The sequence below is a fragment of the Rhinoderma darwinii genome, chromosome 4 (assembly GCF_050947455.1).
Source record: "Rhinoderma darwinii isolate aRhiDar2 chromosome 4, aRhiDar2.hap1, whole genome shotgun sequence".
Classification (NCBI taxonomy): domain Eukaryota; kingdom Metazoa; phylum Chordata; class Amphibia; order Anura; family Rhinodermatidae; genus Rhinoderma; species Rhinoderma darwinii.
The window spans coordinates 151,321,719-151,348,694 of NC_134690.1; the positions used below are offsets into that span (position 1 = coordinate 151,321,719).

At 40.9% G+C, this 26,976-nt stretch overlaps 1 protein-coding gene across 1 annotated transcript; it reads right to left on the reverse strand.

Moving 5' to 3' along the window:
• Nucleotides 1-1,414: 1,414 nt before the first annotated feature.
• LOC142759492 (fetuin-B-like) lies at nt 1,415-24,550 on the reverse strand. The gene is made up of 8 exons (XM_075861698.1): nt 24,472-24,550; nt 23,755-23,978; nt 21,557-21,667; nt 15,957-16,044; nt 5,797-5,957; nt 5,324-5,431; nt 3,009-3,104; nt 1,415-2,092 (listed from the first exon to the last, which is right to left on the reverse strand). The coding sequence occupies exons 2-8, from the start codon at nt 23,971-23,973 to the stop codon at nt 1,535-1,537; spliced, it is 1,341 nt and encodes a 446-aa protein (XP_075717813.1). The 5' UTR covers nt 23,974-23,978; nt 24,472-24,550; the 3' UTR covers nt 1,415-1,534.
• Nucleotides 24,551-26,976: the final 2,426 nt, after the last annotated feature.

The window sequence follows — 26,976 nt, forward strand, 5'->3', positions numbered from 1 at the left end:
ACACTATACATACACACACTTTTACCTGTTTAACCCTTTGGCGCTGTGTCATGATCTGTGGGTGTGTGGACGCACCGGGCTGCACCACCGTAGCGGGATGGCAGTTGGCCAAACTACAGTGAACCAAGTTAATATATATAGTCCAAGCACATGGGTACCTGTGATGATCCAGACAGCAGCAATGGCTAGGGACAAATGGGATCTTGACGGCAGGTGATGCAGATGAGACAGATGACACCAGACGTGGTGTAACACAGCAGACGTGGCAGATGGCAGAACTCGACTCCAACACTATAGTGGGCACAGGAACAACTACAACACGGGATACAGGATACAGGTAGCAGGGCACGGGAACAGGATAACACTAAGGGACGATTTGCAAGACTATCAGAGGAATACGAACAACGCTCAGGCAATGAGCAAAAGGGCAGGGCCCTACTTAAGTCCAGGGCTATCATGGGCTAATTAGTGATGTTAAACATGTACGTGCACTGGCCCTTTAAGGCCGGCCTACGGGACACAGCAGAGTGGAGCGGAAGTGAGCGCTGGTGTCTCCTGGGGAGGAGATGCGGACCAGCGCTCACAAGTCCATGGCTGCGGTCGTTGGGGGGTGAGTAGTCCCTAAGGTCCGCGGCCGTGGATGTTACACGCCGCACGTAAGATGTGGGAATCCTATTCCCTAGAGATTGGCGCTATTATACCGTCTTATTGCATTAATTGTATGCTGTGCCTTTAAATGGTATCAAGTGGCTGTATTGTATATGTAAGATGTAGCTGTGAAATAGTTATCCCCCACTATAGGTGGCAATCGCATGTGGATTCACCCACCAAGATATAAAAGATGAAGGAACAATCTATGTGGTGAATATTGGGAGTCTATCTAACAACTAAGACGACTGGTGCAACCGTTTATCTATATAAAAATAAATAAAATCACTTTCGAAGGTTTACATAGCCTTTAAGGTCCTGCAGCACTCCAAGTTGCTGTTTTGCCTTGTTTTTAGCCCCATGGGGGGAATAAGGTAGTTTAGGGTGGAGGACAAGTGAACTCTGTATTGGGCTGGTTTGGCACTTGGGTTGGATGTGGAGGAGGTGTCCCGTACGGGAGAGTGGGGTGCAATGGGGTTTAGCCTCCAGAGAAGCAGCTAAAAGGGGTATGGGACGTCTGGACAGTGCACAACAGCACAGAAGAGCAGGCTATTGGAGAGTGAATCCAGTGCCTGCTCATCACTGCCTCTGCCAGTATGTTAGCTGTAGCTAGCTGATGTGCAAAGTAATTTTAGCTATTTACTAAAACAGACATGTCAGGAGAGCTGCCAGGTCCTCTTTAAATATTGTCTTATGTTAGTCTAAATGATGCATTAAATACCAATTCACAAAAAGTTGGTGTTTTTTTTTGACAGAATACACTTAATTTTGAACTTTTTTTTTTACATATTTATTTTATTTTATACACCAAAAATGCAGGCTAGTAGGTATTCTTTAAAAAAAATAGGAATACTAGATTGATTCATCACTTTGAGGGAGATCATGTCTACTTTGGAGGTCGTGTTGGTGCTTGCGATACTTCTAAACTGGGATCATTTTCAACTAAGGGAATATTCTTGGCTGGACCAGGGCATTGGTCTGATGATGAGGCCTTCTCAGGGAAAGGGCGAATAAATGATTTTGATGGTTTTCCTTGTCCCTTCTTGTCTGGTTTTGTTCCTTTGCCCTTCTTTTCTTGATCTGCAGGAGAAGCTGTTGTTTGTGCTTCATTTGTAGAAGAAAGATATGTAATGGTGCCAACTGTTTTAGGTGAATCTGATGGAGGACCATGAGGCTTTTGTGGTTGGCCGTGATGATGCTCATGATTGTGTAGATGCTCATGTTCATGATCATGCATGTGTTCATGACTTCCACTGTCATGGTCATGTTTATGCTCATGTTTATGGCCATGTTTGTGTCCGTGCTTTGCGTGCCCGTGCCCATGTTTGTGGCCGTGCTGTTTTCCTTTTCCCTTGTCTCCTTTTTTTCCATGATCTTTTTTATCATTACTTGGTTGATCGGCAGCATGGCCTTCATTATGCTTCTGCTCTTCCACAACAGCCGCCTAAATATAAAGACAAAATTATTTTCAAGTAAAAATTATTTTCCAACACTGTTGTAGAACTTGATTTGTACTATTTAACATTTTGAAAATAAATCTGCACTGAAATAAGATTACAGTAAAATACAAAGACCTAGTGATCACATTAAAGAGGCTCTGGCACCAGATTATAACTTGACTATCTCCTACATAATCTGATCGGCGCTGTAATGTAGATAACAGCAGTGGTTTTTATTTTGAAAAACGATCATTTTTGAGCAAGTTATGAGCTAGTTTTTGAAATCCAACAAGCCTGATTCTTCTTCCCTGGTGGCATTCACATTCGATCTTGGGCTAATACAGCCAAAATCGGCGGTTCTGTTAAATTTTGTCTAATGTCTATGTGGACCTTTAGTCCCTCTAGAAGATTTAGGGTATGTTCACACGAGGGCGTCCGTAACGGCTGAAATTACGGGGATGTTTCAGCCTGAAAACATCCCCGTAATTTCAGCCGTAACGGCATGTGCAGGCGCTTGAACGCCGCGTCCATTACGGACGTAATTGGCGCTGCTATTCATTGGAGTCAATGAATAACGGCTCCAATTACGGCCAAAGAAGTGACAGGTCACTTCTTTGACGTGGGCGTCTATTTACGCGCCGTCATTTGACATCGGCGCGTAAATTACGCCTCGTGTGAACAGACAAACGTCTGCCCATTGCTTTCAATGGGCAGATGTTTGTCAGCGCTATTGAGGCGCTATTTTCGGACGTAATTCGGGGCAAAAACGCCCGAATTACGTCCGTAATTAGTGCGTGTGAACATACCCTTAGATCTTTCTATCATGAAGGAAAGCATGGACCGTCTGCCCTGATAATATAACAATCTTGATGTACTTAATATGTGTTTCTGATATTACTGACATAATGTTAGATTTCCTACCTCTGGTTCAAATATTTCACATGTGACATTTTCCACATTCTTTTCACCCTGAGTGCTCCATTGTTCTACAGCCTTACTCTTGCAGTAGCCTGTATGCTGGTAAAAATAAAAATAATTAAAATTAGCATTTAACATGAAAATATTCTGCTAGTTCCAATAATCTGTTATCAGCAGGAGAACTCCAATGCAACGTTTCATTCTCCCTGCAGAACTACAAAGCATAAAATAGCACCAATTGAAATCCAAAGGAATCTGTGGATTTCAATGGATACCTGTGGTCCTTCAGATCTGGGTTCAATTTAGAATATGCCCCCCCCCCCTTACTAATAGGGTAAATGACAAGGGGTTTTCTGAGGCAAACAACTGCTTTAAAACCAATTTGACATGGCTGCCACATGTGAGTCCACCAATACAACCGCTCTATGTTCATTTTGATTTTGCATCCTATATTGTTATATGTACATAATCAGAACTGGTTTCCACTTATACAGCGTAATATACATTCTGAATATTAAAAGGCATCTAATACCTAATATTAATATATGAAAATGTGAAAATAGTTTACGCTATTTTCACACAGGGTGGATATGCTGCGTAAAAGTACCAAGCGTATCCGCAAATTTTGGTGCAGTTTTTTGGACTGTATGTCTGCTTCGGAATACAGCAGGTGAAAAAAAAAATGCCTATATTTTGCCCATAGTTATGGCAACGCGTCCCTCTGACGTCCTGCAGCCCAGCCGCTTGGGATGACGTTTCATCCCATGTGAGCGCTGCAGCCCATGTTTTCCGCCTTAAAAGTTGCAACATCTACTATTTGTTGCGCATTTTACCTCCCCATTTACTTAGATGGGGGAAACCCCGCAACAGAAAACCAGCGATCCTGCAGCATAAATTGACATGCTGCGTATACAAAAAAAACACTGCAGGTCAATTTGTAAAAGTTTTTTTCGACTGATTTTTTACACAGCATGTGGATGAGATTTGTTCAAAGATTTTCCGCAATGAAATATGTTGCAAAAAATCCGCAGTATTTATGCTACATGTGGACATGCCCTTAAGGTGAATTAATACTGCGCTTTAATGGAACTCGTGTTGAAATCAGCGCCAAAATTTCCGAAATCGCCCCCTATTCATTTTAATGGGACACAGAGGAGGTTTTTTTCCTGGGCGGTTTTTGGCCGCTCACGGGGAAAAAAAGCATTATGTTCTTTCTGACCTCCCATTGAAATTAGAGAGAGAAATCAATGGGAGGCAGAAAAAAACCTGCTGTGCTAGTTTCTAAGCATTTTACGCATCGCTTTTTGCATTTGATTCAATGGTTGTGGGCAAAAAATGCTGTGAAAGACGCAGAAAAAAAAAAAGTGTCAAAACAATGCTGGCAGTTCAAAATCTGACTCAAAATTCTTGAAGGAATTTTGAGACAGATTTTCTCTGTCTACAAAAAACTGTGTGAACAGGGCAGTAGGCTGATTTGTTTATGCTATTTCATGGTCATTCTAAAGATCCCTCTCTCTCTCTCTCTCTCTCTCTCTCTCTCTCTCTATAGATGCAAAGATTTAAAGGGGTATTGTCAACTGAAGCATTTATAGCATATTCACATAATATGCCATAAATGTCTGATAGATGTGGGTTCCAGCTCTGGGGCCCACACTTATCTGCAGAACAGGAGTCACTGTAATTCCCATAACAATGAATGGATAGAGCCACATCTCCATCCATCCCCCACCTGGATTTGGCGGCCGCCACATCCCGTTTACATGCCATAAATGTTTTAGTCGGGAATCGCCTTTAAGGTTAAGACAAAATATATTTTTAAAGGGGTTGTCCAGGTTGTTTTTTTTTTAATGTACTGATGACCTATCCATGGGATAGGTCATCAGTATATGATCAGTGGGGGTCCATCAACCGGACCCCGCATCAATCAGCTGTTCCGGCTGCCGGAAACTATGCAGGTGTCTGTGCTAAGAGTAAAAGGCTCTGAACACTGTATAGTAGCCGTGCTATGGTACTGCAGCTCTGCTCCTATTTAAGTGAATAGGAGCCGAACTGCAGTAACCCAGCACGGCTGCTATACAGTGTTCAGAGCCTTCTGCTTCCGGCATCGACCCTGCAAAGCTTCCGATGCCCGGAGGCAACCGGAACAGCTAATCGCTGCAGGCTCCGGGTGTCGGTCCCCCACCGATCATATACTGATGACCTATCTCGCGGAGTGGAACCACCAAGGCAGCTGATGATGCAGAGGAAGAAAAAAAACACAAGTTCCTCAACATGCAGCATTTATTACCTTTACAGTTATACTCTCTTTATGTACTTACTGCAAATTCACAGTCCAGGGGGTCACACAGGGACAAATCTTCAGCTGATTTGTTACAGGTAGACTCAAGAATTGTAAATTCCACGTGGTAGGCTATTCCTGCCACCACCTAAGAAGAAATAGTAAACAATAGATTGTCATTGTTCATGTAACATCTGGATGCTACACAAGGTACAAAGGCCTAAATGACTAAAATAAAAAGAAGCTAGAAAAAGAATTTAAAAAACACTATGGACAATTATTTTACTGAAGGAGAAGTAGATCAGTATGGGAATATCGTTATCTTTAACAATTAGCGCTGTCCTTTCTCTAATTTGTTAGGGTCATTTATTGAGCACGATCCAAAATCATTTAATAATGGAAGAGAAGACAACAGAATGATCGATACAGTGCAATGCTACAAAGTATTAAAGGTGACGGATTCTCTTTATGTGATAAAGTGCTAATTATTCTCAGGTTTTACTGTGTCCTTACCTGTTCAGCTCCTTTTGTTATGGCCCCAAGACCAAAGTATTTGGTGTAGTTACTCTCCTTGTTAAACTTCTCCAGACTCTTCTTTGCCACCTCTTGAAAATTACTATCATTCAGTGGTTTGGAAAGATGACAACCCACACAACCAGGCACATCTCGGGTGGCTGAAATGTTGGACAAAAAATTGCCACACAATTATTTTCATCACTTAAACTGGTTATTGTTTTTAGAGCTAACATAATTAACCGCTTAAAGAGGCTCTGTCACCAGATTTTGCAACCCCTATCTGCTATTGCAGCAGATCGGCGCTGCAATGTAGATTACAGTAACGTTTTTATTTTTAAAAAACGAGCATTTTTGGCCAAGTTATGACCATTTTTGTATTTATGCAAATGAGGCTTGCTAAAGTCCAAGTGGGCGTGTTTAAAGTAAAAGTCCAACTGGGCGTGTATTATGTGCGTACATCGGGGCGTTTTTACTACTTTTACTAGCTTTGCGTTCTGACGAGAAGTATCATCCACTTCTCTTCAGAACGCCCAGCTTCTGCCAGATCACGCTGTGACGTCACTCACAGGTCCAGCTTCTGGCAGTGCAGACGTCACTCACTTGCTGCCCCAGGTCCTGCATCGTGTCGGCTACATCGGCACCAGAGGCTACAGTTGATTCTGCAGCAGCATCAGCGTTTGCAGGTAAGTAGCTACATCGACTTACCTGCAAACGCTGATGCTGCTGCAGAATCAACTGTAGCCTCTGGTGCCGATGTGTACTCGCTCGTCCGACACGATGCAGGACCTGTGAGTGATGTCTGCACTGCCAGAAGCTGGGCGTTCTGAAGAGAACTGGATGATACTTCTCGTCAGAACGCCCAGCTAGTAAAAGTAGTAAAAACGCCCCGATGTATGCACATAATACACGCCCAGTTGGACTTTTACTTTAAACACGCCCACTTGGTCATAACTTTGCCAAAAATGCTCTTTTTTAAAAATAAAAACGTTACTGTAATCTACATTGCAGTGCCGATCTGCTGCAATAGCAGATAGGGGTTGCAAAATCTGGTGACAGAGCCTCTTTAAGGACACAACCTATTATCGCCTAATGGATGTGGCCATTTTTTTTTAAATCTGACATGTGTAACTTAATGTGGTAATAACTTTGTAGTGCTTTTATTTTTCCAAGCGATTCTGAGTGTTTTCTCATGACACATTGTACTTTAAGTTAGTGGTAAAATTTGGTTGGTACAGGCAGTGTTTATTTGTGAAAAACACCAAAATTTAGAGATGTGCAAAAATGTGCATTTTTATAAACTTAAATGTATCTGCTTGTAACATAGATAGTAATACCACACAAAATAGTTGCTAATTAATATTTTCCTTATGTCTACTTTAGATTGGAATCATTTTTTGAACATTCTTTTTATTTTTCTAGGACGTTACCCAGCTTAGAACTTTAGCAGAGATTTCTCACATTTTCAAGAAAATTTCAAAACCCTTTTTTTATGGACCAGTTCAGTTTTAAAGAGGCTTTGAGGGCCTTAAATATTAGAAACCCCTATAAATCACCCCATTTTAAAAATTGCACCCCTCAAAGTATTTAAAACAGCATTTAGAAAGTTTCTTAACCCTTTATGCGTGTCGCAGGAATTAAAGTAAAGCGGAGGTGAAATTTATAAATTACATTTTTTTTGCAGAACCTCAGTTTTAGTAAAAAATGTTCTATAACACAAAAGGTTTTACCGGAAAAACCCAACTCAATATTTATTGCCCAGATTCTGCAGTTTTTAGAAATATCCCACATGTAGCCCTAGTGTGGTAGTGGACTGAAGCAAAGAAGCACCTAGTGGATTTTGGGGTCTCCTTTTTATTAGAAGTGGTTGGTTTGAATAGGTCTTGTGGTGTCAAAACAGTGGAAGCACCCCCCCCCAAAAAAATACACTATTTTTTTGGGAAACCCCTCAAGGAATTTATCGAGGGGTATAGTGAGCATTTTGACCCCACAGGTTTTTTGCTGAATTTACTGGAATTGAAAATGACATTTTATCTGATGATTATGAAAATGTTCAAATTTTACAAGGAATAAAGGATAAAAAGCATCCCAACATTTAAAAAGCAACTTCTCCCGATTAGGCAGGGACGCTATATGGCATGCAGATTTTGTGATTTGATTTTTGGGCGCCATGTCGCATTTGCAAAACCTTGAGGTACCAGATTACAGTGGAAGCCCCTAAGAAGTGACCCCATTTTAGAAACTACGCTCCTCAAGGCATTTATCATTTGCCTGGACAAATGACCGGGCTCAGAATTGAAGAGCAACATGCGATTTGAGGCCTATTTTGGTGATTTTCACAGCATTAATCCACAATTGCAGGGCTCTGAGGTCAAATATTAAAACAAACCCCCGAGTAGTGCCCGCTATTTTGGAAACTACACCCCTTAGGGCATATTAGGGGGTGTAGTGTAGTGAGCATTTTGACTCCACAGGTATTTTTTCATTAGAAATTAATGCACATCGGATGGTGTAAAGTAAAAATTTCAATTTTCCACAGATATGCCATTTTAGTGCATAATATGTTGTGCCCAGTTTGTGCCACTGAAGACCAATACCTCATAAACTGTTAAGCGGGTTTTCCCGGGTATGGCGATGCCATATATGCAGACGTACACTTCTGTTTGGGCACACTGTAGGGAGCGCCATTTGGCTTTTGGAGCGCAGATTTTGCTTGGTAGTAGTTTTGTTTGAGTATTACTGGTATATCAGTTTATAATGTGGGGGCATATGTAAGCTAGGTGTAATAGTACGTTGGATGTCATTGAGGGGTTAAGAAGGTTGTAAAACATTAGAAAAACATGGCTATTTACTTACTTCCAAAAGTAGCGCTACCCCTACTCATGGATTGAGTCTAGTATTGCAGCTTAGCCCAATTGAAGTAAATGAGGCTATGTTGCAATATCGCACAGAGGTATGGCATTGTTTTTAGAAGAAAGCAACCATGTTTTTCTAAGGCTAGATTCACACGAACGTGTCCGCTTTGCTTCCGCAAAAAACGCAGCGTTTTTCCTGTGTTACAGTTCCGTGTGCAATAAGTGTGTGTTTCGTTTGGCATAAGTTTCTGATGCCAGTGTTGTGCACATTTTCTTTATTTTTTTCTCTGCATTTTTTTAGCAACTGGTGCGTAAATCACAGACAGCACACGGATGATGTCCATGTGCTGTCCGTGATTTTCACTCACCCATTGACTTAAAAAACAAACCAGAATAGGACATGCAGTGAATTTCGTATACTCACTGTGTGAAATCACGCATGTCTGAATAGCCCCATTGAGTGCAACTGTCCGTTATTTTCACGCACAGCACACGGACGTATACAACGTTCGTGTTAATCAGGCCTAATCCTGTACAGCCACTTAAACCCCCGGATATGATTTTGATAACAGGAATAACCAAACAGAAGGGGTGGGAAATATGTAGGTTAAACACAACATTTCTGGTTGCACTTTATCTAATATACATCTACAGCTGCCAAAGAAAAGTTTTCTTTGTAACAATAACTAAACTTTAAGTGTAAGGCCCGGTTCACACCTGCGTCGTGAGTTTCTGTTGTTGTGCTCCGTCAGAGGGAAAACTGCAAGCGACGGTTCCATTTCAACATGGACACCACAGACGGCCGACGGAACCGTTTGACCTCAATGGGTTCTGTCGGCTTTCCGTCAAGTGTCTATGGATTTACAGGAAACAATAGCGCAATTGTTTCCGGTAATCTGCTTGATCTGCGACGGAGGCCCCTAACAGAGCTTTCAATGCAGGTGTAAACAGTTTCTTAGTCTATGTCAGAAAAAGAAAACATGTACGCTCTAATACTTATTGATGTAATACATACAGTGATAGTAAAATATCATCTTATCAATATACCATAAAGAGTATGCAATCTTTGTGTATATATTGTCAAAGACAGTCAATACCGATCGGAGATAAGCATGGCCAGAGGTGTCTAGCAGCCCTGCAAGAGTTGGGAGAAATAACTCTCTCATGCACATGGCCAACTTTAGTTTCATGGTCCCAGACAAGACGCAGCATGAGAGAAGGTTTGGAAGCAGGAGTGAGAGGTTGTGACAAGGACTAATGATAGCTGCACTCCTCATTACACATATGAAGGAAACAAGAGCAGGGGAGGAAGCTCCGCCCACAGCCCATCCTGCAAAAAGCCTGTGAGCCTGTCAGCAAGTAGAGATTGTAAGTGTCTATGTGTGTCTCTGTGTTTGTGTGTGTATATGTTCCAGTATGTGTGCATAGGTGTATATATGTATCTCTATCTTAGTGTATATATATATATATATATATATATGCCTCTGTGTATGTTTATATATACACTACCGTTCAAAAGTTGAGGGTCACTTAGAAATGTCCTTATTTTTGAAAGAAAAGCACCGTTTTTTTCAATGAAGATAACATTAAATTAATCAGAAATACACTCTATACATTGTTAATGTGCTAAATGACTATTCTAGCTGCAAACGTCTGGTTTTTAATGCAATATCTACATAGGTGTATAGAGGCCCATTTCCAGCAACCATCACTCCAGTGTTCTAATGGTACATTGTGTTTGCTAACTGTGTTAGAAGGCTAATGGATGATTAGAAAACACTTGAAAACCCTTGTGCAATTATGTTAGCACCGCTGTAAACAGTTTTGCTGTTTATAGGAGCTATAAACTGACCTTCCTTTGAGCTAGTTGAGAATCTGGAGCATTATATTTGTGGGTTCGATTAAACTCCCAAAATGGCTCTTTCTACTCTGGTTAGAGCCTGTTTGTGCTGTCCTCTGAAGGGAGTAGTACACACCGTTGTAGGAAATCTTCAGTTTCTTGGCAATTTCTCGCATGGAATAGCCTTCATTCTTAAGAACAAGAATAGACTGTCGAGTTTCACATGAAAGCTCTCTTTTTCTAACCATTTTGAGAGTTTAATCGAACCCACAAATGTAATGCTCCAGATTCTCAACTAGCTCAGAGGAAGGTCAGTTTTATAGCTCCTCTAAACAGCAAAACTGTTTACAGCGGTGCTAACATAATTGCACAAGGGTTTTCAAGTGTTTTTTAATCATCCATTAGCCTTTTAACACAGTTAGCAAACACAATGTACCATTAGAACACTGGAGTGATGGTTGCTGGAAATGGGCCTCTATACACCTATGTAGATATTGCATTAAAAACCAGACGTTTGCAGCTAGAATAGTCATTTAGCACATTAACAATGTATAGAGTGTATTTCTGATTAATTTAATGTTATCTTCATTGAAAAAAAACTGTGCTTTTCTTTCTATGTCTGCATGTCTATATATTTACCTTTATGTACCCTCTTTTTCACTAATTCCGATGGTGTGCTGCCTACTTTTTTGATCGCTGTAGATATTGAGAGCTTGGTCTGCTCCCTGGGGCTTGCACCCACACTCTTCAACCGGTGCTGCTGGATTCCTTTTTTTGTTTTTGTATATTGAAGACCCGCCAGCCTGCACGGTAATATAATACTTTTTTTCGCTTTTTTCTATCTTTTTTATACTTCATTTTTATTATGAATGGCACCAATGGTACTTTGTTGCCCGAAGTTTTTGCATATACGGAGGGGGATGTCGAGCGGATACTGCTGGGTCTCAGCGGTGATGTGGGCTATCTTACCACCCCCTCTTCTACTGATTTAAAGAGGAAAATGGAGAATGAGTCCAAAAGGGCCATTACACTACAATTACACATGTCGACTCTTGGAGAGTATTATAAACACCAAAGGATACCGAGAGGGATGCGATCCAACCTCAGACCGAATCTTTTTACGCAAAACGAGTTTTTTTGCAATCGCTTTAAACAAATTTCCAACAAATTTGCCCTTGATATCATTTTATTGAATCTAGAATTTTTACAGCAAGAAATACGGACAGTTCAAGATACTATCCAGGAAGTTGATGTTGTGTTGAAATCGGCTCTTGATAATCAGGAGTATGAGAAATTTTCTGAAAATTTGGTCTCACAAGTACAGAGGTTAAAAACTGAACAGGAGGAAATAAAGAGAAGGAAGTGGAACCGAGACTCGGATGACTATCAGAAGGGGAAGGTATACAGCTGGCAGAGAGATGACTACAAGGAGGGGACCGGATCCAAGGATAATCGGAGACGCAGGAGATCTTTCGCACCCAATAAAGTTGGGATGGACAATTCCTTTCCTTTTTTAGGGGAGACCCCGGACTCTTCCTTAGCGGTAGGAAGCGTACTAGGAGAGGGGGCAGAAGGTACGGCTGGCGGTCTAAACCAGAGAGTGAACAGGCCCAGACCACAGATGAGGAGAGGTCCAATGGAGTTGAGGAAACGATAATCATTAATATCTCCTCCAAGGTATTGACTGTTGCTCAATCTTCTCTTCTTAATAAGGGTTTGTCGTTTTGTCCTGCTGCATGCACTGATTGGTTCTCTATTGAAAAAGATTTATTTCGCTTTTTTAGATCCATTAAATTAAAATGGTGGTTCTCTGAGAAACTTTTTGATACACCAATCCAGAGTTCTGAATTGAATCTTAAGTGTGTGGGTCTTTTTAAAGGGAGTAATTTTATACCTCCATCGAATATACCAGCCATTGAGGCATTCAGTACTGCAGTTAGGAATGACATTGAAGCTATTAAAGTGGGTCCTAGCCCTGACAACAGATTTGCACACCCCAATCTAACTACAGCAGAATTTGAGGCACTTAATGAGCTCACTAAAGATAAGAGTATTACAATTAAACCAGCTGACAAGGGTGGGGCGGTTGTTATTATGGATACTACTCTATACGTTAGTGAGATACGGAGACAATTGAGTGATCCCTCTGTATACAGGCGGATCTCATATGATCCCAAATTTGAGATCAGTAGAAAAATTAGGATGATACTGGACGAGGCTAAATTAGGAGGGATTATTGATGAGAATTTGAGCAATTATTTGATCATTGAACATCCCAGAACTCCGGTTCTATACACGCTCCCTAAAATCCACAAAACCCTTAATAATCCTCCGGGCCGACCTATTGTGTCCGGTACTGATTCAATTTTTTGCCATGTGGCTATTTTTCTTGATAAGATTCTAAGACCCTATGCTATAGGGGCCGATTCATACATTAGGGATACCTCTGATTTTTTAACGAAACTGCAGGGAGTCTCTGTACCCAATGATAGAAATATCATACTGGCATCTTTTGATGTTACGAGTCTTTATACCGTCATTGACCATGTCAGGGGCCTGCAGGCTGTGGAAGATTTTTTGCAACGGTCGGATCTCTCACCCGATTGTCGCATCTTTCTCCTACAATTGTTAGACATTATTTTGAGATGCAACTATTTTCTGTTTGGGGATGACTTCTTCCTACAACTACGAGGTACTGCGATGGGGTCGAACATTGCCCCCACTTACGCCAACATTTATATGCGTACTCTAGAGGAAACTTTCGTCTATGTTTCCCATCACTTCAAACATGTTGTGAAGTGGTGGCGTTACATCGACGATATTTTCTTAATTTGGTCTGGGGACCACACAATGCTGACTGATTTTCACAACTTTCTAAACTCAGTAGACGAGGGAGTTAAATTCACACTGGTGCAGTCTGAGTCAGAGATTCAATTTCTGGATGTATTGGTCAAAATCACGGGTGATCATTTCAGTACTGAATTGTTTGTTAAACCGACTGATTGTAACAATTTACTCCTCTTTTCTAGTAGTCATCCACGTAAAATGGTGGAAAGCTTACCTACTAGTCAGCTTATGCGCGTTAAAAGGGTGGTCAGTGACAAAGACAGTTCTGACAAAACATTAGATGTGATGATGGACCGTTTTAAAAAACGGGGATATCCGACGAGACTCTTGGACAAACATAGAGCCAAAGTAGACAGAATGGATAGGACGACACTGTTAGAACCAACTGATTCAGCAACGGAATTAGGTCGTGTTCCTTTTGTTTCAACCTACACGGAAAGTAGTAAAGAGATCGCTAATGTGATCAGGCGACATTGGCCCATGTTGGGCAAATGTCTTCCCCATGTCAATGAATTTTCCAGACCTCCACTCTTTTCATATCGTAGACCACCGTGTCTTAAAAATAAGTTAGTCAAAGCCGATATTGGCCCTATTAGAGCCAAGAAACAAATGTTTCTATCCAAACCGAGACTTGGATGTTATCCGTGCTTGTGCTGTGTCAACTGTAACCTTATGTGTAAAGGGCAAATCTTTGAACATCCTGGCACAGGCAAAAAATTTCACATTAGACATTACTTAACATGTAACAGTGATTTTGTTATTTATGTATTGCAATGTCCGTGTAAGCTTCTGTACGTGGGTGAGACCACTCTAGATTTAAAAACCAGACTCAACCAACATAGGTACACCATCAGGAAAAAGAGGTTGGATCTTCCTGTATCCAAACATTTTTCCGACCTTGGACATACCGAACAGCAACTTAGATTTACAATTCTAGATCACATTCCACTACCTAGAAGGGGCGGTGACGGGACTAAACTCCTGAAACTAAGAGAACTTCAATGGATTGGGAAACTGGATACTTTAAAACCAAGGGGTTTAAATGTTGATTTCGCTTTAGGTGGTTTGATGTAGACCCCTTACATTGAGTCCCAGGGGTGGTATGCTCTGACCTCCTGTTCCGTATATTTGACAAGAATATTTTATTGATTATATACTAACTCTGTTTCTCTTTTTCTAGATGAAGATTCATCTTTTGGGATATCACTTATATGGATCGGTTGGATCATTGTTTTATTTCGTTTTTATGACTGATTATCCTGGTGCTATACTGTATGGTACTGTCATTAAATTTATGTAATCTGGGTCCGGGGATGACGTGGTGATTATTGACGTATATGCTCCCATGTGACCATAACCCGTCTTTGACATAAGTGCTCTCCGGTTTCGCTCCCTATACACGTCCCATGTTGCTATTGGGGGGTTTTGGGATTGCGCTTATATGCATTTGTGTGTTTTAACACGCATTTGTGACAGTGCTTTCCCTATATGAGAGTGGCAGGGATCGGCGTTCTGCTGATCTATGTCCTCCTGTCCTTCCTCTAGCTCACTCTGGACGGTGTCCCCTTACTGGATAAGAGCTTCTCTAAATGTCGGGGTTCATGATATCCATGGACCTTTATGTCTACCACCTCTGTCCTCGTCCGGCTCACCAGTATTTTTTTTAGGCATATTACTGAGTAATTGCCTTTACCTCTTTATAGCCAGTACCCAAGATGGCGCCGATGCACTTAGTTGCGCAGTGCGCATGCGCCGAGTATGTCACTCGTTTTTGGTGACCTTCGCCCTCAGTCATATGTCCGCGCATGCGCGGTTGCGCCTCGTGGATGCCGCTATGGCGGCTGCATGATCTAACATCCCCAGGTGATATCCCCTTGTTTTAACATGTTTTGATCTCATGATTATGTACACGTGTGTGGACATTATCACCATTTACACATATTAGATGCATTAATGCGTTAGTGTATCCCTCAGCACCTTTTGTACTATTGCTCTCTGTTTATATGTGCATCGATATACTATCACCATTGATTTGTTTACACTACATTCACATCTCTATACAGTATGTTCTGATTTGTATTTGATTACTGTTATTAATTGCTTCAATTGTGAACCTGTTTTATACCACTGTTGTTCCACTTGTCATTTGCTTGAGAAAGGCTCTAGTGGATAGAGCTGAAACGTCGCACTTAGGGTTAATAAAGTACCCTCTTTTTCACTAATTCCGATGGTGTGCTGCCTACTTTTTTGATCGCTGTAGATATTGAGAGCTTGGTCTGCTCCCTGGGGCTTGCACCCACACTCTTCAACCGGTGCTGCTGGATTCCTTTTTTTGTTTTTGTACCTTTATGTATGTATATATTCCAGAATGTGTGTGTATATATTTGCCTGTTTGTCTAAATATGTCCCTCTATGCATGTATAGTATTTATGTCCCAGTATGTGCGTGTCTATATATGTGGTTAATTTTTGGTTTGTGGAGGGCAGCTATAGAGAGTCCCGCACAGGGCGCCATCCAACCTAAGGCTGGCCCTGGCTGTAGATTATTTTCCCAACAAAGTGCTCAGATAGGATTATATTTATAAAGGACAGTCAATAGATATTTATGAGATGTCATACCTGGACTCAGTGTGCAATCATAGTTGTGCAGGTGAGCAATTCTTTTTGGTTTATTCAATTGAAATATCACTTTGCACTGTCCAAAAACCTGTAACAGCAATACAGATATGCAATTAGAAGAAGATTTTTTTCTTTTGTTATCATGTAAGCACAAAACAAAAATCAGAGTTGCCACAACGGTGTTGTGAAATTTGGTACTTAAACTAAATCCTCAATATGTCATATGGTGCTTAGTGAAAATGTTACTATGGTGTTGAATTATAGCATAATAGGCTCGCTACCAAGAAGAGGAAGATGCAGTGCATGGCAATAATAACAGTAATTATAATAATAAGGTTTATTTATATACTGTCAAAATATCCTGCAGCGCTTTACAATCTGGGGACAATGTAAACCTACAAGATGACAATGAATACATAATAACAAGCAACCAAAGGAAGAGATGACCTTGCTCATTAGAGCTTACAATCTAAGAGAAAAGAGAATGTAGTGCCACAACAGATAGCCACACGTAACTACAATAGAGGTAGTAAATGCATGAACCAGGCGTGCAGATGCTTTTTTAGTAACAGATATAGCATGTGTTGCCATGCAGGGATTGTAACAATGTTGAGAGTGTAAGTAGGTCAGTTTGTAAGATTATATAAAGCACATGGACTGTATTTGTAACCGTATTAATAACAGTAATAGTATAATTATTAGACATAAGCATCAATCAAAGTATGTGTTTTGAGAGCACATAAAAGTTTGAAGGTTACAAATGTTAGGGTGGCCATTAACCACCATATTTTAGACAAATTCACTGAACCTGCCGATTTCAGCAGGATGAGCCAATAATCCACTGTGTGTGGGGGCAGTACAACTGTGCCTCGCCGTCTGCCATAGGTGGAAAGAAGAATTGGCCGTGTTGAATCTCTGTGTCCCCCTATGAGAGAAGCACGGCCAGTGGCGTAGCTATAGGGGTCGCAGCGGTCGCAATTGCGACCGGGCCCCTAAGCCCGGGGGGTCCATGGGCCTACCGGCGCTAACTGTAGAATAGATTTTTTAAACTTTTACTTGCGGTGACGCCGGCACTAGGCAGGACCCACACGTGAGGTCCCGATCACATGGTACACTCAGTGTACCATATGACATCACGTGAGGGGCATTCCAGGCATTCAGGAAGAGAACGCAGCGTGGTGCGGAAGGAGGAAGAGAGCCTGGATGCACTGGAAGTTGGAGCCAATCATCCGACTCCTCAGAAAACAACAAGACCTGGTGAGGGGGCCCGTAGTGTAGTGTAGGGCAGTGTAGTGCAGTACAGTGCAGCGCAGTGCATCGTGCTGTCTGTGTTTGTGGTGGAGAGAGGACCGCACAATACAATATATTACAAACTGTGAGTCGCGACTCCCTGTGGGCGTCGTGTGAAGACCTCCGGGGGGTCGAGAGCCACTAAACGAGGTTCCAGTTCCAACTGTATCTGTGTTGTCAGGACACAGATACAATTTAATTCAATTCTGGAGCAAGGAGCTCATGTCCCCTTGCTCCAGAATTCACTGTGCCATGAGCCATGAGCGCCGCAGCCAGGCGCGATGTAGTGACGTCATCGCGCCTGGCTGCACCGAGTCACTCACAGCACAGTGGATGAGAAAGATCTTCACCCGTAGGGGGAACGGGGCTAGGTAAGTAGTTTTCTATTCGGCACATATGGGGCATTATACTGGGTATGGGAGGGGGGCTGTCTGCTATGGGGGTGCATTATACTGTGGGGGCAGCTATGGGGAGCATTATACAGGGGGGCTGTCTGCTATGGGAGTGCATTATACTGTGGGGGCAGCTATGGCTGGCATTATACTGTGTGGAGGCAGCTATGGCTGGCATTATACTGTGTGGGGGCAGCTATGACTTGCATTATACTGTATGGGGGCAGCTATGACTGGCATTATACTGTGTGGAGGACGCTATGGATGGCATTATACTGTGTGGAGGCAGCTATGACTTGCATTATACTGTATGGGGGCAGCTATGGCTGGCATTATACTGTGTGGAGGAAGCTATGGATGGCCTTATACTGTGTGGGGGCAGCTATGGCTTGCATTATACTGTGTGGAGGAAGCTATGGATGGCATTATACTGTGTGGAGGCAGCTATGGCTGGGATTATAATGTGTAGGGGCAGCTATGATGGACATTATACTGTGTGGAGGCATCTATGTAGGACATTCTACTGTGTGTGGGCAGCTATTTTTCCTGCTTAAAGGTCTGCCACAGTGTGCCCTCCCAGTACCCGGGCCTCTACATTTTTATCTTCAGATTTTTTTATTTTTCAATAAAAAAAAGATATTATTTACTACTATGAGATGTTATCCCTATTATTATTATTATAATGTATTCCCCTAATAAGATTTTGGTCCTGCCGTTGGGCAAGGCGACTGCGTATAGGCGCGAACATGGTCTGCTTCGGGAGTGGTAGGGGGGCCCAAGTTGAATTCTTGCACCAGGGCCCATCAGTCTTTAGCCACGACCCTGAGCACGGCCAGACGTGTCTGACAGCGGCTTATCTCCCGCTTCTTAATGAAATATACCTACTCTCTTGGCCGATCCAAGCATACATGTTTATTGGGGGAATCAAGAAAGATAGCTGAGTCAGCTATCTCATAGATATGGGCAACTCTTAGTCTCATGGTCCCAGACAAAGCATTCCAGAGTGATGGTGCAGCATGGAGGAAGTTTTAGAAGCAAGAGTTAGAAGCTGCGATGAGAGATGATAGCTGCAAATTATTCTCCATTTAAAGTGCACAAATAAGATGATAGCCAAAGATCAATTTGACTCAAAATAGAAAACGTATCGGTGCTGTTGGTGAAAATATTTCTATAGAGAATTTGTTTGACACTGCTGTACAATTTTTTGGGTTTTCCTTTTGTGCTTAGAGTAATACACTTTGCACTGAATATTCATACCAGCTATATTTCTTTCACTAACAACCTATTATTGCAAATATATCAGTACTACGGAATCATTTGCTTCTTAAAGAGAATCTTTCACCTGCCCACCAAGTTTTTTCATATCTTTCTCCGTTATTTAGATATTGGTGCCATTATATTTGGTGCCCAATATTTAAATAATCCCCTGAACTGTCAATGGGTCGGGTAAATGCCAAGGGGCATGTTGCATGGTAGCGGGAGTACGTTCGGCAGCGGCATCGGAGTTGTGCGCACAATCATGCGGGCGAGCGCACGCTCTCACTCACTCTACAGCTCTCAGCAGACAAGGACAAGACTGTGTGATCTCTCAGCTTGTCTGCCAAGAGCTAAAGAGTGAGAGCGCGCACGCGCACACACGCTCTCCTCTTTCCATCTCTTGTTGTGGCTGATTGGACAGTGTCACAGCCATTACATGCCCCTTTGCCAATTACACGCCCAATTGACAGTTCAGGGGGTTATTTAAATATCGGGTGCCAAATATAAGGGCAATGATATCTAAATAACGAAGGAAGATAGGACAAAAAATATAAAGTTCCCACTGCCCTGCCTATTACCTACTGCACTCAGCTGCACATGTATGGGCTGGTGAAAGGTTCTATTTAAGGAAGGTTTACACGGCATTTCTGCCGATAACGATCACTGATCATCGATATAACAAGTCGATCAGTGTTTGTTTAGAGGCCCTCTTACACAGACCAATGCAAACTGTATATGGACGATTGATCATTAATACGATCGTTTGGTCCTAATACAGATTGCATATTGTTGGTAGCAGAGCCCCTGCATAAAAGATGCGATCAGCGATAAATGAGTGTTTGCTTGTTTGGCTACTGATTGCTGACATGTTAAAACGGGCTAATGATTGGGAATGAGCGTTCGTACAAACGCTTATTCTCCCGATTATTGACTTGTGTAAATGGCCCTTTACAGCTGCTTCCCTTTTTAAATCACTTCCACTAAAATCAGGCAAATGTAAAGGCATTTTTCACAATAGTTTTCTATATTACATTTAATATGATAATAGAAATTCATTGAAATATAGTAAGTTCACATGAATACATGGAAGGATCTAGTCGGAAACATTTGTTTTCTTATATTTGCATTTATTTAAAGGACAAAATAAGTAACGTAAAGAAAGAAAATAACTAAAGAAGTAAATACCTTTTTCAAACATGAAGGCAGGAGGTTTTTACATAATTAAAGAATAAGTACACCTTTAGTGAAATTTTCTGGTAATTTTGGAGAATTGCTTAAATCAATTCTATAATATATTGTTATTATTGGTATCGCTCCCTTTAGCTATGAGCTTCATGCAATATTATAATGCAGGACTGCATCAAAATCCCCATAGCTTCCCTGTAGACATATACTCATGGCTATTGTACAAAAGTGTCCAGTTTGATACCCTATTATAATACTATAGACTGACTAATAAGATTCAGTGATATGCTCCAACTGTTCTTTCACATGTACGTGGCAGCCATTAAGGGGAAGAATGGAGTGAGCTCACGGGTTGAGCGCACTCCATATTTAGCGGGTGATGGCTGTGTGAGGTCACGTTCACACGTGGCAGAATTTTTCTGCTGCAAATGTTGGTGCAGGTTCGGGGGCGTTAAGCTACGAATCTGCACCAATATTTGCATATTTGGGGACCCCAATTCAACAGCAATGCCGCCACGTCTGAACGTTGCCTAATTTAGCAAACGAGCGGAATCAACTATCAAGATAGTTGTTAGAAGTAGGCCCCCAGGTCTGCAATCTTTGTACTTCTTTGAAGCCCTGGCAGGGCTTCAAAGGAGACTGTCAATATAGCGATATACTGCAATACATTGGTATTGCAGTATATCATGCAAGCAATCTAACGATCTCTGGTTCAAGTCCCCTTGGGGGACTAAAAAAAAAAAGTAAAAAAAACCCAGTTAAATAAAGTATTTTTTAATGTTCCAAAAAATAAAAATATTAAAAGTTACAAAAAAAAAACTTTTCCCATTTTCTCCCTAAAGCATTGTTAAAAAAATAATACTTAACATAACTGGTATCGCCACGTCCGTAAAATTCAGAACAATCCCAATATAGCGTTGTTTGGCAAATGCCGTAAAAGAAATACATAAAATGCGCAAGTTGCTGTTTTTTGGTCACCTTAGCGCTCCAAAAAAATGGAATAAAATGTGATCAAAAAGTCGCATGTACCCCAAAATAGTATTGGTAAAAACTACAGCTCGCCCTGCAAAAAATAAGCCCTCACATTGCTCAAATGACGGAAAAATCAAAATGTTATGGCTCTCAGAACATGTCGACACAAAACAATTTCTTTTAGCAAATAGTTTTTTTTTCTAAAAGTTGTAAAACATAAAAAAAACATATAAATTTTCAGCTTTTCAGTACATTATGCAGTACAATAAATGGTGCTATGAAAAACTACAATTTATCCCGCAAAAAACAAGCCCTCATATGGCTATGTCGACGAAAGAATATAATTGTTATGGCTTTTGGAAGGTGGGGAGGAAAAGACGAAAATGCTAAAAACTAAGATTGGCCGTGTCCTTAACGAGTTGATGATTTTCTGAACTTTAGTTTCTATTATCAAGAATGTAACATGAAAAAGAACTGAAGTAATAGAAGTCATGGTTCACTTACTGCTTCATGACGGGGCTTAGCCTCACAATCTGCCCACGATCGCCGGCTCAGTACATGACATTCCGTTTCCAAGACATCCAATGTCAGATAAAATATCGATCCATTCTCATCCTGTAAAAAAAACCAATATTCTTGTGTCACTTTCACATGTCATCTACAAATAACTGGAATATATTTCAGATTTGCGTTCAGGAAAACTTGATTTCCACCTCCTTGTCTACACAAAAAATAAGAGGCTTTTATGCATAGAAAGTTCAAAGCTTTAGGGTATGTTCAGACGGCTTATTTTTGGCCGAAAAACGGGAAGCATTTTTTTACACGGCCGTTTTAAAAAAAAGAAGTGCATGTCACTTCTTGAGCTGTTTTTGGAGCCGTTTTTCATTGACTCTATAGAAAAATAGCTCCAAAAACTGCCATAAAAAACGCAGAGAAAAACGCGAGTTGCTAAAAAAAACGGCTGAAAATCAGGAGCTGTTTTTCTTGAAAACAGCTCCGTATTTTCGGAGGATTTTTATTTTGTGTGTGCACATACCCTTAGAGTACAGACTACAGGCCTAGAATTGGAAACAGGTCACATTGATCGCATAGATAATATATACTAATATAATATGAACAATGTAATATAATATAAACATGTTGCTGTAATCAGGGTCATTTTTATGTCCCATGTAGTAGATATACTATGGATGTATACAGTTGAATGAGGATGAGGGATAAGTGATGTTGTAGTAAAGAGGGGAAAAAAAGCATAATTCTATAGATCAGTTTATTTCAACGCCATTGTGAAATCAACTTATGTTGTCTGGTGTGTGAGTTGGATGACGTGCCCATTGACATACCAGTCACTCTGTGCACAGCTTCAGGAAGGGTTTCATATTTATAGAGCGTTTATTCAATGGATCCTAAGGCCAGGACCACACGCACAGTTTTGGTGCCGTTTTTGGCTCCGTTTTTTTTAACCAAACACAGGAATGGAAACAAAAGAAAGGGGATGGATCAGTCTTTTCTTTATACCTTTCCTTCCTTTTGGATCCACTTCTGGCTTTGGCTAAAAAAAACTTCACCAAATACTGCGTGTGTGGTCCTGGCCTTACAGATAACGAGGACATTAAGCACGTTGTGTTCAAGCAGTCATTAAAAAAAGTCTGGACACCCAAAGCAGCTCTCTAATCGGCTGTGTTCACACAGTGCAGTCATGATGAAGGTGCTGCATGTGTCTCTTGTATCCAATACCAAAAAAGGATCATAACGGGAGGAAAAGTATATTCTTCTATTTTTTTAATAGTATCCTAGTTTGTAAAAAAAACAAAACAACAACAAAAAAAAAAAGACGGAAGCAAACCTGCACAAGACATACCCCTGTATTAGAATGTAGAAGAAATGAAGAATGTATCTGTTACCACTTTATAAGGCACTAGTGTTGCCACATCTTCAATATGAAGTCATCTTCCATATGGAGGGCAACTAAATTAATAAGGACTTATGGAAGATCTCAGTTAAAAGGAAATGTTATCAAAACTTAATTCCGTTATTGAAGAGAAGGCTAAGACAAGATATGATATCAAGGTCACAGGGTCCTTGAGGTTAAAGGAAGAGAGACATAATCTCAAAATATAAAAGCATTACTTTACCATCCAAACACTAAAGTTATTGAACCAGCTTCCACAGGAAATGGGAAATAGCAGTAAGAGAAAACATATATAGGATGACACAAACTGAGACCAGAGGTTTTCATTTCCATCACCACTGATTTCAATGGTGACGGATCCGGTGCCAATGGTTTTAGTTTGTCTCCGTTGTGCAAGGGTTCCTTTGTTTTGACGGAATGAATACCAAAGTCGACTACACTATTGATTCCGTCAAAATAACGGAACCCTTGCACAACGGAGACAAACTGAAACCATTGGCACCGGATCCGTCACCATTGAAATCAATGGTGATGGAAACGGAAACCAGTCAGGGCTCCGTTCCGACGGAAAGCTCAGACGGAACGTCGGAATGGAGCACTGATGCATATGTGAACGAAGTCTTAGAAAGATTATCTGAATTGCAGCCATTCTGAAACATTTGTAATCTTTCTTTAAATGTACACATAAAGTTATCTGAGTTTTGTCAAAGATATTGAAATTTAATATGTAAGACTAGTCAAAAAGAACTGTAAATATTTATACCGTAGTTCAGATTTATATCATACTCACATCATACTGTTCTTGTACATTGGAAATTCGTTTGAGTCCCAACACAAACCCGTTTCTTCGGTTGCCATTTAGCTGGCGCAGAGTCAAATCAGCAGCAGCTTCTGCTGCGTTGTCATTACAAGCAATGGACGTTAACACGGGTTCTTTACCACCCCGCGATGGCCCAGCTGTAGCTAAGAACACCTGGGTGGAAAACAGCAATAGTGCCGCCACCTTCATCCTTCCTGGAAGAAGGAGTAAGAGCAAGACTTGGTCGGTCCACGTATCACAATACTCACTATGGTAACTGTACCCAGTAAATAACTCAGGTTCCCATCTCACTTATATACATGGTTACATTCCGAAATGGTATATCACCTTTAACCCTTTCTAACTATTAGCAAACAGGAGAGTCAATGATTAGGCAAATGTCTAACATTATACTGCCAAGTCAGGATGAAACCTTAAGCAAAAAAAATCAATGTTTTTATCGTGTGTGACCTTAAAAAAATATACACATTTTACTTTCACTCGCTATACGTTTTTTAACACTGCTCATAGCATAATGGTGGTAAATAATAAAGAAGTGTGGAAATGATGCATTATATAACTAATGAACAAATTTAGTAATCATGAAATATATATTTTCTTCTTAAAGAAACACTCAGCTTTTGGGTTTTTTCATCATCTCATTTGAAAATGTGGTGAGGTGCAAGGTAGACAGGTGTATTGACTTACCTGGTGTTGTATTTCACGGGTAGCAGCTCCGTTTCGAGCCGCCGAGGGGCCAGATGATCTCCACTTTGACTTCCTGAATCCAATAGCATTTGCTGTTGAAACCGGTCAGTCTCTCAATGCCAGTCTATGGGATCCAAAACGAGCCTCTCATATATTTGCATTGACAGTCTAACGCTGTAGGATTTAGGGAGAGTCAAAATGGAGATCCCATGACCACAGAGCGACCCGGAATGAAGTGGCAACTAGTGAAATACCGCACCAGGTAAGCCAATACAACTGTCTAGCTTGCACTTCTTTGAAATAAGGGTTCATTCACAAGACTATATTAGGGATACCCGTTGTCTGGATCTGTAATATGGTGCCCATAGACTGCTATAATCCCATACTGTACCTCCATGTGCCTCTGATTTATACAAAAAAGGGTTTTATTCATCGATTCATATAGAAAACAATTGTAGCACGTTCCAACGTGTTCTGTATTATGGAGGTTCCATTGCTTCTAGGCGAGAATACAGTGCCATACAGGGTCCTGTTGTGCATGGACACTAAGCTAGATTTTTTTTTATAACAGTTATATTAATAACTCAGTAAGGTCTTTAGGCCAGGGTCACACACACAGTTCTGATGCCGATTTTTGGCAGTTTTTGGATAATTTTTTTAAGTCAAACACAGTAGTAGGAAATATATCAGTTTTTTCTTTATACCTTTCCTTAATTTTGAATTCACTTCTAACTGGTTTTCAAGAAACTGAGCCAAAAAAGCTGCTAAAACCTCACCTACAGTAAACAGTGTTTGTGAATCCAGCCTAAGGTCACTTTTAATACGTAATACGTAACACTGGCACATTTGCCATCCATATTTTGTCCGCGATCCCTGGAAAACAAGCCATACGTGAGGAACAAGCTTTTACAGCCATAAGGCCACGATCACACACACAGTTTTGATGCTGTTTTTGGTGCAGTTTTTGGCTCCACAGAAGTAAAAGGTATCAAGAAACTACATCGCCTTTCTTTTGTGTCCACTCCTGTGTTTCACACAAATACAGAAAAAGATTCTTAGGGTATGTTCACACGGCTTATTTACGGACGTAAATCGGGCGTTTTACGCCTCGATTTACGTCCGAAAATGCGGCTCGATAGCGTTGGCAAACATCTGCCCATTCATTAGAATGGGTCTTACGATTTTCTGTGCACACGGTAATTTTTTTTACGCCCCGCTGTCAAAAGGCGGGGCGTAAAAAAGACGCCCGGGTCAAGGAAGTGCCTGTCACTTCTTCAGACGTAAATGGAGCCATTTTCCATGGACTCCATGGAAAACCAGCTCCATTTAACGTCCGTAATGGACGCAGAAAAAAGTGCCTCAACATGCCATTACGGCTGAAATTACGGTGCTGTTTTCTCCTGAATACAGCCCCGTAATTTCAGCCGTTACGGACGCTGCCGTGTGAACATACCCTAAGTGGGTGGTAAGGCATATAAAACTATTTATATGTACAGATTTCCCATAGGCAAAATAAATTGCCTATTTTTCACCTCACTGATGAGATTACAAAATATCCCTTTTATTATATCAAATCAAAACTCTAAATATACCCCACACCATATACTGTCCTACCTATCCAATATCAAAATGCATCATGGATGGAGACAATTTATTATAGTGAAGAAAAACTAACAAATAAGAGATATATATATATATATATATATATATATATATATATATACATACAGGGTGCTCCATTTATATGGATACACTTAAATAAAATGGGAATGGTTGGTGATATTAACTTCCTGTTTGTGGCACATTAGTATATGGGAGGGGGGAAACTTTTCAAGCTGGGTGTTGACCATGGTGGCCATTTTGAAGTCGGCCATTTTGTATGCAACTTTAGTTTTTTCAATGGGCAGAGGGTCATGTGACACATCAAACTTATCGAGAATTTCACAAGAAAAACAATGGTGTGCTTGGTTTTAACGTTACTTTATTCTTTCATGAGTTATTTACAAGTTTGTGACCACTTATAAAATGTGTTCAAAGTGCTGCCCATTGTGTTGGATTGTCAATGCAACCCTCTTCTCCCACTCTTCACACACTGATAGCAATACCGCAGAAGAAATGCTAGCACAGGCTTCCAGTATCCGTAGTTTCAGTTGCTGCACATCTCGTATCTTCACAGCATAGACAATTGCCTTCACATGACCCCAAAGATAAAAGTCTAAGGGGGTCAGATCGGGAGACCTAGGGGGCCATTCAACTGGCCCATGACGACCAATCCACTTTCCAGGAAACTGCTCATCTAGGAATGCTCGTACCTGACACCCATAATGTCACCCATAACTTGTAAATAACTCATGAAAGAATAAAGTAACGTTAAAACCAAGCACACCATTGTTTTTCTTGTGAAATTCTCGATAAGTTTGATGTGTCACATGACCCTCTTCCCATTGAAAAAACTAAAGTTGGATACAAAATGGCCGACTTCAAAAGTCAACACCCAGCTTGAAA